Below are 12,499 nucleotides of genomic sequence, written 5' to 3'. Positions count from 1 at the left end.
AGTGCCTGATAACTGTGCATAACCCTGCAAAGACTGTGGTGACACCACCACCTAAACCAGCCTATTTCAGAAACCTTTGAAGTTCCTGTTTGCCGGTTTATGAAATTTATTTCACTAATTCTTAAAAAGTCTTTCGGAACGATCAGCACCTGACATGGCTACCTTCAAAGGACTCAGTCGAATGTCTCTTCTCTGAGCCGGAGTGGCCACCTTCCTCAAGGATGTAACCTGAATGTAAAACTGAGATCATTTCGGGCACTTTATTCTCAAAATTAGATATCAAAATAGTGTTCCATTGAGTTTCAAAGGTTATAAATGAGCCTTGCTGAGAATAGCCATCATAGAAAGATTGGCCTAAGCTCAGTGGAAGACCTCATGATTCCCTGTCATTGTCTCGCTGTGGCTTTGTTTCTCAAGTCTGACTTCTTTTTGGATACATTTAGACAGGAGGGGGGTAAATAAAATATTTAATCAGCTTATTTTCCTTTTTTTTAAAACAGAAGGACATCAAATAGAAAATAAGGAACACCAAAGGCTAAAAAAAAATCTCAAAATTTGTGATACAGAGGTTTCTTGGCAATATGTGGTTTAAAGATAATAAAAATACGGTGAATAAACTTATCCTATGAAAGTGAAGCTAAAAGTGCCATTGTGGTTTAATTAAAAAAAAAAAAAGAGATTAAATGGATTGAATTGAAAATGCAGATTATGCATATGCTTGCAGAGGCAAATAACCAAGAGAAAGCAAAAACTTTGGTGTGTAACTCTTGATGAAAATACTGTGTTAATTCTGGAAATAGTTGGCTGTTGCATTAGTCCTAATTACTTAGGAAACTTGCAAGGAAAGTCGTCACAATTTGATTTTTACTATTACAGAAAGAAAAGCGTGTACAAGGAGAATCATTTTCAAACTAAAAATAGAACTTGAAGAGTATATGTAGTAGGTAAACAAGAGTTGTTTGAAATGTGTGAGTAATTCAGGGCACGTAGGTCTAAAGAAAATTGTAAGTAGTAGAATTGCTGAGAGACAGTTTTGATAGACAAAACCACATTATCCTCAAGTGAATGTGGAACTAAATTCTGTCTTTGTGTTTGTTTCCTCCAGCTTAATGTCATTATATATTTCAAAGTAAAGCACTTCAAAATAGCTTTCTCTTAAAGAATTTGGGTCAGTTTTGCTGCTGAGAAAGTGTATCATCACAGTCAGCATTACAGTGCTCGCAGAAAGCTGTATTTAACAGCTTGTCTGGATAGAGCTGTTGTATTCCTCTTGCCATGTATTAAAAACTGTATTTGAAGACTGGAAAAACGTATTTAGGTTTCCTAAAACATTTTTCTTGAATGCAGTATCATTTTTAGCATACAAGACTGTTAGGAACAGTGCTAGTAAGGGTAGAAGTGCTTATTAATTTTAATGAGCTTTCAGCTGCATTTTTTTAAGTGGCTGATGATCATTAATAAATAATGCACCTGACTGCTAGTGGAGACAAAACCAAAACAACAATTTAAGTTGATTTTGGACCACACGGTGTAAGACACTTAAATGTATTGTTGGCAGTGACTGCTCCTTTGGTCCTCCTCTTATCAAGTTTGTGGTTTTATGTGTATATATATTCAAATGTATGTCGTGCGTTGTTTCATAGATGCAGGTTATAGTGTTAACTATAGTGGGGGTCTGCGTAGGGTGCGGTGCAAAGGCGAAATATTTAAAGTGCAGTGAGGGGAACTGCACTGGTGCTGGTGTTCTCACTGGATTCAGTCTGTCGTGGTAAGGAGATTGGAGATAACCAAATCATTGCAGGGCAGGTGTAGCTTAAGGTGTCTCAAACCTGTTCTGTATTTGAAAAAAAAAAAAAAAAAAAAAAGACAATTATTTACTTTTGGGATTGGTTTTTTGTTTTTCTTTTTTTTTTTTCCTTCTGCAGAGAAGAGAGTGAAAGTGTGCTGACGCTGAAAGGTTTGACTCCAACAGGAATGCTGCCCAGTGGTGTGCTCTCTGGGGGAAAACAAACACTGCAAAGCGGTAAGCATGTTTGCCTGTGTTTGTCGTTATGTGTAAAAAACCCAATTGGTTTTCAACTGCAGAACCCAAGAAAAGTAACCGCAGTCTCCTCAGAAAAAAATAAAGGGCAGAATAAAACAGGCGGTTTGTCGTACTGGAGCATTTGGGAGCAGTTCATTTAAGGCCACTTATCCAGACTTACTATGTACCACTGTTTTTCAAAGAAAGAAGGTGGTGGTGGTGGGGAAATCCCTGAAAATCAACTGTTCAGAATGGTAGATCAGCATTGCATGTGAAGGGTGCTCTTTCCACAGTTTACAGCATCTTTTTGGGTTTTTTTAAGAGCAGCCTTTGATACACGGAGTACTGAAGGTTCAGCTTAGATAATGACACTCAAACTCTTATTTTATCTGATTTGTTCTTCCTCGTAGAGAATCACCAATGGAAAATACCTCTAGAATTAGATTTTCTCTCATAGCAATTCTAGGTGACAGCATGAGAACAATTTTGCTCTGATTTTAAGCCCAAGTGAAGGGAGGTTCTTACCAACACCACGTTTGCCTTGTACACAAAGACAATACAGGTTGTCAGTTCAGTTTTATACCAAGTGCTTCTTGTTACGGAAAATCTGTACGTCTATAGTAGGGCTGCCTTTGATGAAATATTCCTTTTGGAATAAGGAGCTGCAAAGTATTTAATTTGCTACTGTAAGCTCTCCTTTTTTACCGTGTGTATTGCTGTAGAGTATATTGCAGGCACACAAGAATGTCTCTCGCTTATTGAGGTTCTGTGGGCAGTACATGTAAGAAATAGAAATGCTTTATAACCTTAACACAGTCTCAGCCTCTTGTTTTCCTGTTTCCTTCCTGGAGCATTCTTTCTCTGTATTTTTCCCTTTACTGTCTCTTTTACCTAGAAGATTCAGGTATATGGTGGTAAACCTTCTTTTCCCTTTTTTCCCCTTCCCTTTTTTTCTTTTTGATGACTTGTGTGTTATTGACATAGTAACGTTCTGCTTTGAAAATGCTGCAATATGATTCCACAGGATGCCTTTCTTAATGGGGTTGTGGTCTTTACCTAGGCTTTTCTCTGTGTACTTGCTTTACATTTGTTAGAAAATTTGGTCCAAGGAAACTGCTATTGTTGCCCTGGCAAAATATTAGAATTTAAATGAATTTGAGAAAATTGCCCAAAGTTCTTATTACAATGGCTAAAAGGAAAATCTCCTCATACTGCAGTATTCTGGCTTAGTAAAACATTACTATACACAAGCTCCTGCCTTAGTTAACACGTAGTACCCTATTCACCAAGTAATCTGAAGTTTACATAGTTTCTGTTAAGCACACATTCATATTTCCATATGTATTAACAGAAAATATGTTGTGGAAGTATACATTTTAGTTGTCATTTTTTTTCTAATGTGTCAGTGCTGGTTTGGATCTGTTTATACATTTTAATTTCTCATCCTAGTTATTGTGTTTCCTTTTCTTTTAAGTTTGCGTTGGTTTCGTTCCTTGATTTTTTTGCCATCTCTCTTGCTCTGTAGCTTGAGAGGCATAGGCTTACCTTGGTGCATGCGGGTTAGCTCCTCCAATTTCCCCATGCAGCAAGATAATAGTATACATCTTTTAGTATTGATTTCAATCCATATTTAACATCCTAACTATATTAAAAAAAAATTGTTTGGGTTTTATGGAGGATGAAAAAAGCATTTATGTAGGAAAAAGCAAGTCAAAAAAGGAGAGAGGAATTTCTAAAAGCTTGGCTTCTTAAGCCATTCTCTAAATCAGAGGAGTTCTTGAAAATCAAAGTTTCTTTTTAAATATTTGAGCTGTACCATTGCTATATTGGATTTCATTTGCTGATTTGGCATCAGCCTCTAAATTTCTGACTGTAGAAATAAATTTATGCCAAGCTGATGGGTAGAATTCAAATGAAATTATGTCTATAAGAACAATGAGTGGTTTCAAACCAGTGGTGACATGGTACTCATAACACCGCAGCAACCTCCCGATTACAAACTTTTCTCTCTCTGACCACGCTTTGCGATTTTGGAGGTGCAACTGATTTCAATCTTATGTCTATGTCCATTGATTTAAATGAAATATTAGAAGAACGCTGTTTTCAGAGACTGGGCTGACAAAAAGGACGCTTACAGATGGAGCAGACTGGGCGAGATTGCGAGCAAAGGCAAAGCTGTCTGAGCAAACTCAGTCCCATGCTGTGGGGAGGTTTCTTTTAGTCAGGAGAGAGAAGAAAAAAAAAAATCATTCTGAGAAGTTATATTTGCGGCTCTTTCGCCTTGTACTGGCAGCTAATACTTTTCAAGCTGACATTGTAAGTGGTACGAATTTCGTGTGATGGCTTTATGCCATTTTTTGTTCTCTTTTGACAGGGCAAATCAAACTGCTCTTATTCAAAGCTGGGAGAATTATACAATAACCCTTGCAGGTCAGATGTGCAATATGGAAGACATTTTCATTTTGTAGTTCTTTTGAGTCAAAAGCAAACTACTCAAATGTGTCTTTAAAAACTTTTAGTTTGTGAAACTTCTGCTTCAAAGCAAACTATAGCTTAATTCAATCTGCAAATTATCGTTTTTGTGTAAGCATTTCTCTGTGTTGTCTGTTTTGCCAAAATCCAGCACTTACAGTAACATTAGTGTTGTAGCTCCTTTGCTATTCACTGACTTGTTCTTAGAGTTAAAATCCTCTGCTCATTTTTCTCATTCGTTTTGCTACCCCTTTCTTCTCTTCAGCTACTGTTGAGGCTATTGAGGCTGATGAAGGTAAATTGGCCAGTCCCCTTTCTGTTGGTGCCACAACAGATAAGGGCTCTGCTGGGTGTATTCATTTTGCTGTAGCTTGTACAGATTGTGTGGGTGTTGGGCTAACAATTGTGGCTCGGTATTAACCAAAATGTAATTGCTTTAAAGGGGAAAATGCTTTTGGTTTGGGTTTTTTTTTTGTTGTTGTTGTTTGGTTTTTGTTCTTTTTTTTTTCTGTTGCTGCTGTTGTGGTTTTTTTTTTGTTCTGAAAGTTACAATCACATTGGAATTGCTGTATGTTGAACTAAGCACTGAGTAACGCCACAGGAGGAGATCAGGAGACTTGGATTTCACGGGACGTAACTCGGCAGCAGCTCGTAAATGCTCTGTGACACATACATAGCGCAAAAGCTGTGCGCTGACGGCTGGGTCTTGTCTCCGCCTCAAACCATCCTCAGCAATCTCTGGTTGAGGAAAACACACAGCTTTTAGAAATATTCTCTCTTTTTGTTGTTTTTTTTTTTTCTCTTCCCCTTTTTTCTTTTTTTGCTTCAGTTTGTTTTCTTTCTTTTAGGTCACTAGTAAAAAATTTTTATTAGTCTTTTGTTACAGTTCAGCACGTTTCTGTTTCTCTTTAAAAGTAAACCAACATGAGACATTTGTCTGCAAGATGTCTTGTTTCCTCTGGTAGTGGCAGTTTACACACTGGATATTTACATTAGAGCAACCATTAACACCAGCACCATTTTGGCTACAAATATAAAGTGACTGGCTGCCTCAGAAGATTTCTGAATGTTTAGTATCGAAAACTATGGTGCTTTATTGACAGACCTCTAATTTAACCCTTACGCAATTTGTAACGCTATGATTAAAACCTAAGTAATCACGTATTGCAATGTAGATGCGCAATATTCAGCATTATAAAGTTTTGGAAGAAGAATTTTCAGAATTCCCCTTTAAAACAAAATTCTTCAGTTGTATTTTGTTCTTGCCCCTCTCAAATTTTCTGCGGGTATTTTTTTAGTTAATTAAAAAAAAATTAAAAAATCTGATGATTGCTGTCCGTTGGTAAGATGTGCCCTTTTGGCCAGCTGAATTTGTTTTTGATTTTTGTAAAGCAGTGAATAAAATTACAGAACAAATAAGTAAGAGAAAATACAACTGCTTTCTAAATAGCAGTGAGTAAGCTGCTATTTATGTTGGAATTATCTATTCCTATCGGCAATCTCTAATCTGCAGTGTGCATTCTCGTTGACAGTTTGGCTGTTTTCTGTGATTTTCTGTGACTATGTGTTGTGTTTTTAGTATACTCTCAATGTAAACTGCTGATACTCGTTGTCTGACCAGCAACTACAGCAGAGCACCTTCCTCAGTATTACAGACGATAACGTGTCTGCTTGAGATACGATCGATTGAACGTGCCCCCATTCCAGCAATACGCACCCTTCAAGTTAATTCTTGATTTGCCATCCTCGCTAGTTAGCCACCGTAACCGTTAACGACTAGCCTACGTAGACGAAGCGAACGATGGAGAAAATGTTTCGTCCTTTCCCAATTGTCCCTCTGCAGTTTGGTTCAGGGCCTGAGGACGCCACTGGGCTTTGCTACTGGCAAGCTCCAGGACGCAGCGAGTGTTTCAGCTTCAACACGGCTGTCCATTAAACTGTTGCTTTAAGAGATTGGCCTGGGTGCTTGTTAGACATCTTCATTTTTGTGGTAGAAGATAAAGGAAAAACAAAACAAAACAAAAGACAAAACCAAACCTTGAAAAACCTCACTGTAGGGCCCGTTCTGTTTTCACTGCTCCATCCCTGCTCACTTGACTAATCACCATTATGTTGTTGTTGTTTTTCTGAAGTATAATACATGTTAAAACCCATGCACTTCACAAAGTTCCAATATAATGTTTGTGAAACTGGCTAAGGAACTAAATCCTGAGGCAAACAGGATCATTTTCACAGGAATGGTTGGCAAAAATATCAGCATGAAAACGCTTTTCTCGCTCCCCCCAAAATGCAAGGAGTGGTAGATTGGTACCAGGGATGTTCTGGGGGTTTGGGTTGGTTGGTTTTCGTGGGGTTTTTTAACAGACATTACCAGCTTGTCCAGAATTGGGACTGCATATTGGAAGGAGAGCAGGAGTACTTTGGGTTAAAGAGAAGATGAAGGGAGGAAAGGAATATTGAATTTGATCTTTGAAACTCCCCTACCATTTTCTCCCCAGGGAGTTTGCAGTTTCCTGGTACTAACACACCATTTCTGCTCTATGGCATGTTAAGATAGAGGCATAGCAAAAGTGCCAGTTCTGGAAGTGCAGTGCATTGATTGGGTGCAGATAAGAGAAAAACACACAGAAGGCTATGACAAATTATCTACGGAGCTGTGACCTGCTGTTTGCCTACGGTGCTTTTTTCTCTTTTGCTTTAAATCTAAAGATCTTCAACTCTTCAATTGAAGAGAGAGAAAAAAAAAAGTAAAAATCACACTCTACAAATACATTCCCCAGCCTGTGGCTGCCTTCTGAGGTCAGCGTGGCCTCATCAACGTTGCTGCTGAAGGGCAGATCAAAAGTCCTCAGGTTCAGTTGGAACTTTGGTCCTTTGTCAGTGCGTTTCCAAAGTTAAATTATATGGATGTGCCAAAATGATGATATTCCTGGTCCGTGTTGCACGGCGTTACCACTGTATGACTCAAGCTGCTTTCTAGAAGTCCAGGGATGTGTTGGGGAGGGTAACTGCCCCAAGCGATCAACCAGCAGCTCGCCTGTGTTGAGAACATAAGGCAACCTGTTGCAGGGTCGCCCCAGATCTCCCATAGCTTGAACGTATATCCTGCAAACTGGCCTCACCATGTCATCACCATCTGTAACTGGCCAACGCTTCTTCCCCTGGTCTTTGAAAGTCAGACGGGAGTCTCTAAGTTGATGACGACAAATGCTAACTCCCCGGCTGACGGCTGTGCCCTAAGCATGGTTCCTAAATGCAAACTGTAGTTTCATGTCAGCTTTTGAGCGTTTTAAGCTGAACCCCAGTGGACAACAAAATATTGGAAGTTGATCTTGTTGAAAAAAATAGTTGTGTTGCAAGAGAGACGGTGGTGGTTAACCCCCAGCTCTTTCCAAGTACGGTAAGGAGTCGGTCGTGTTGTCAGATCTTCTCATTGCCGCCTTCACAAAGAAGGACTTTCGCACTCATTGCTAAGTTGGGGGAAGAGCTGCCGAGAGTTTTACCTTGCTAATTTTACTTTTTAACAATCCTTTATTTAGCTATCAAAGGATTTTCACCCCAGCATAAGATCACTAGCTTCGAAGAGGCCAAAGGCTTAGATCGAATTAATGAGCGAATGCCTCCGCGCAGAGACGTGCCATCCGATGCCAACCTTAACTCCATCAACAAGGCAATCTCCACAGAGACTAATGGCACGGACAGCAACGGCAGTAATAGCAGCAATATTCAGTGACCGCTGCCCGGGAGGGGGGTTGAGCTGCAGGGCGCGATGGGGTTTCTGCACATCGGCAGTGGGATGTTCTTGCCTCTGATAATAGCTTACTTGCTCTGGGGGCCAGGTGGTGGATTCAGTTTACAAAAAAATCATCTACGAAGAGATCGTCAACTTTAATTTGGTGGGAGGGAGGGTGGGGGAGAGACACCTCCTTTGGATATGCCTTTAAAATGCTTGTAGAAAAAACGAAAGCTCATGCTGGTATATATTGCAAAGTTAGGGGAATGAACATGTTTTCCTACTGCATTGGGAACGTCTAGATATGTTACTGAAAGGCCTTTTATTATGTTACTGGACATGAAAACTTTGTTTAATTTCTTACTAACTATTGTACGTTTACAGTTGCAGCACTAAACATGGAGAACATCGAAACATTTTTAACAAAATGTACAAACTAAATAAGGACTATTTATTGATAATGTTTTGCTACTCTTGTCAGACAATGGCTATGAAATAAATTAGGCAGTCTTTAAAAATATAGAGAAAAAAAGAAAAAAAAGAATGTTGGAAATTTGTTTAAAATGCCAAAAAAAAAAAAAAAGAGAAAGAGAGAGAGAGAGTGAGAGAGCGAGCGAGAGCGACAGTTTAATTTTGTACAGATTATGCTTACCTCAGGTTTCTTTAGTGTGCTTCAATGCCCTTCTTTAAATATAACACTTATCTTACTAATTTGGCAGCAATTATCCTTTTCTTTGTTAAAAAAAAAAACTGGAATAATGATAACATTTATCTTTTTTTGCTGTTTATATTTAGGGGGTTTTGGTTTGGGGGGTTTTCTGGGTTTTTTTGGTAAATCAAGTCTTGGTTGTGGCTTGCTGAATTTAAATATTTATGAGTGGTGCATTTTTAAGTATAGTGAACAAGACACCATATTAAGTGCAGTGAAAAGCATCTATATTCTGTAAAAATCTGCCTATGCATGTTTTTTAAGAAAAAATGGCTGTATAGGCCTGTATGGGACTGTAATGCGCTTAGTGGTCTGACTTATACTGGAAATGTATGTATACTGGCGTACTTTATATTCTCTAAAAAAAAAAATGCTTAATGCCTTTGAAATTTTGTAATCAAAAAAAAGCTTTGAAAAATCTAAGGGGAGAGTATTCTTAAAGTTTTTAACATAAGCTTGTCAGTGCACATATAGATGGGTAGCATGTTTAGCGAACCTTGTGAAATTTAAATAAGTTTGTAGTTACATGTGAAATTCTAAATGCATGATAACTGTTAATGTCATAATGGTTTAGTCATCTTGTTCTGTTCTGTCATGTGCCACAAAATGTGTAATTTTTTCACTTTTTTCCCTTTGTATATCAGTTACGGGTTTCAACTGGTTCATTCTAAAAAAGAAAAAGAAACAAAACAGTCCATTGATATTTTTTAACAATTGTATAAGTGCCCAAGTAATTCACTACAGCCTACAGCCTTGCCTTTGTAATTTGACTTCGAAATGTTGGCAATCAAAGCATGCACTTGTAACAATGAAAGAAGCATTTTATATTACTACTCAATAAAACTGTGCATGAACTTAAGCACTCTTCCCGTTCTTGCTGGCTCAGTCGCAGAAGCGCACGCAGGCACACGTGCGTGTACGCTTGTTGCTCTCTTACTTTGGACAGGAGAAGACCGTCGGTGTAACAGAAGAATGACTCCTTTCAAGATTCAAGGTCAGTTCTTTACTAAGAAAAAAATTCATTTATTACCCAACTGTTTTAGGCTACTGAACATCTGCAAACCTCCCCCAAGTTCTGGTTAGAAAGCTGGGTTTTCACTAAAGTGGGTAGGAGGTATCCCACAAGTGGAGTGCGGAAGAACACGTGTGCCCTCCGTGTGCTTTCCCCCACACCATCTCGAGTGTTTGAAAAGATCAATCAGTATCATTTAAAATCTTCCTTTAAGGAAAAACAAGAAAAAAAAATCATCAATTTCAGATTTCAAATGCTCTCTCTTTTAGTCAGAGGTGAACTGCGAAAGCTCTGCCATGTTCTCGTTTTCTCCCTAACTGTGCTCAGCATCTTTCCACAGTCCGTCATCCTGCGAAGAACTGATGGACCATGCCAAATGGTGCAGAGTTGTGGGTATTGCTTTAGTCCTCCTTTCAAGTAGCGTTATTAAATGTTGGCTCAGTCCCTGCTTTATGTGTTTTTTTTCCCCACTTTAGCTCTTGTTAATTTTGGCAAAATACGACAGGTGGAAAAAAAGTAAAGAGAATTCATAAGGTACAGGACTATGAAGCTGGACCGATTTTAGATTTACATTTTTATTTCAGATTGCGTAGAAATAGCAATAGTAATGGTGACAGTTTGAGTGACCGTTTTACTTGCCAGTTTGGTCCTGCGAAGGCGCTACCTGAACGACTGTCGGTTACCTCAGGTAAGCTTTTCTGTAGAGACATCAGCAGGCACTTGGTGCAGCATGGAGCAATACTGTGCTCCAACAAATTGGAGCAATACTGTGGGGCGGTGCAACGTGTGCTGTCTGGTTTCATTTAAGTTGGGCCTTGGCAGTTGCCCAAACCAATTTAACAGCAAGAAAGGGTTGGGTTTCCGCCCCCCCCACCTCTCAGCTGTGACAGTGTGGTATAGACCTCTCAGTTGGTAGACTTAACCCAAAAGATCCGTGCTACAAATCAGTGGTGGGTTTGCAAATGCCTGCTGTAATTGCGAAAGAGCTTATGGGTAGGCGAGGTAGCCCAGGCTGAGTAATCCATTAGGAAATGTACCAAGTTTGGTGAGTAAGGAGATGATTTTTGAACTTTTTATATCTTAGAAGAATGAAAAATGTCCTGAGCATGCAAAATAGCAGTGCCCTGTGTGTCCAGGTAAATGACCTGGCTCTTTTCTGCAGCGATCCCTGCCGTCCTACCACGGGGCAGGTTCTGGACTGACTCTGCGGGATAGTCTTGGCTATGCTCAAATGTTCCTAAAAGGACAAAAAAAAATTTTCCAAAGGTTCTCTCTTTCCAGGGCATCCCACGTCTTCCAGCTGTCCTTCCTTTTTCCTGTTGCAGAAGGAGCCATAGATGAATTTGAAGAAAAACCCTGGTGCCACTGAAGGCTGAGTTTTGGATTTCATGGCCTCACTCCGTGACGTGCCATGCACTGGAGTGTGTCTCCCAGTACAGGTTTCCTCCTCCTTGCCAAATATGCAACTTTTAATGCCAAAAATATCATTGGTGCCTACTTCATATCAGGTTTTACTCTATTATCTTAACCACTTTATTCCCACTGTGTTGTGGGAGATAGCATATTGGATACATGTATTATATTTTCTGCACTGTCATAATTTTCCTTCTCAACAGCTATTAATCATGAAGTGTGTTAGCTCTTAGCATAAATTTATGAAGAACACAACATTTATATTTTGTCTAGGGTTCCCCCCAAAATTGCAGTAGGTTTAACCCTGCTTAAGCTTGCGCCAGAATTGCCAACTGTCAGGCACAGATATAAATTCTTTCAGCATTTTCCGTGACATTTTCCTCTTTTATTGCCAGAGGAGGATCGTCTGGAGCTTCTAGAGGAGTTTGGGTATAATTTGGCTTTCTCCTGAGAACCTGGCTGGCAAAACTGAGGTCAGAAATCAGGGCTAAAAACAGGCACTGAAAGATGCTGCTTGTTAGTACAGACCTGCTCTCTGTCCTCTCTCACTTTGGCTTTGGGGTTTAGTGAAACAGTGGAGTTTGGAGTGTGAAAAATTAAAATTTAGGGACACTTTCTAGGTTCAAACTGAATTTACAATTTTAGTCCTTAGAAATCAGTTTCCCTTCTTTTTTCAAGGTACTGTTGCTCAGATTAGTCAGATCCATGAATCTTCCCACTTCTTTCACAAAGAGAGGGATGTGAGAATCAGCTATTTCAAATGTTAAAAAACCACAAGCACCAAAGCAACCATTTGGAAAATAGGTTGCAGATCGCCGCCTTAGTTGCTTTGGGGAGGATGTTCGATTCTGCTAAAAATGGCTGGCTTTGGCATGCAAAAGGATGAACTTTGTGGTTCTTCAATAATTTAGGAAAAAATATGTGTTCATATGTAGATGTTCATATGTATGTGAAAACGCAGAGGACTTGCAGCCACCTCCGTGGGGGTCACAAAAAGGAGGAGTTGATGGAGCTAGAGGTAGGGGATATTTCTTTTTTGTCTTGCTGAGCTGACTTTGCAGCATCAAGTCTGGTAAGCATTATAAAATGCATGTTTTTTGAGGCTTTGATTTTTATTATTATTATTTTTTAAATAAC

At 39.2% G+C, this 12,499-nt stretch overlaps 1 protein-coding gene across 2 annotated transcripts in view; it reads left to right on the top strand.

Moving 5' to 3' along the window:
* Window positions 1-9,796, top strand: part of PPP3CA (protein phosphatase 3 catalytic subunit alpha) — a 200,779-nt gene extending 190,983 nt beyond the window's left edge. Inside the window, exons 12-14 of one of the 2 annotated variants that reach the window (XM_054824465.1) lie at window positions 1,926-2,023; window positions 4,761-4,790; window positions 8,035-9,796. In XM_054824465.1, the coding sequence (XP_054680440.1) occupies window positions 1,926-2,023; window positions 4,761-4,790; window positions 8,035-8,228 (322 nt within the window). In that variant the 3' untranslated portion in view covers window positions 8,229-9,796. The remainder of the gene's footprint in view (window positions 1-1,925; window positions 2,024-4,760; window positions 4,791-8,034) is intronic. The other variant, XM_054824466.1, reaches the window with a different exon arrangement.
* The last annotated feature ends 2,703 nt before the right edge of the window (window positions 9,797-12,499 follow it).

This window comes from Grus americana, chromosome 4 (assembly GCF_028858705.1).
Source record: "Grus americana isolate bGruAme1 chromosome 4, bGruAme1.mat, whole genome shotgun sequence".
In the NCBI taxonomy this organism is placed as follows: Eukaryota; Metazoa; Chordata; class Aves; order Gruiformes; family Gruidae; genus Grus; species Grus americana.
Note: the sequence above shows the minus strand (reverse complement) of the source record. Positions and strands in the feature narration are given on the sequence as shown.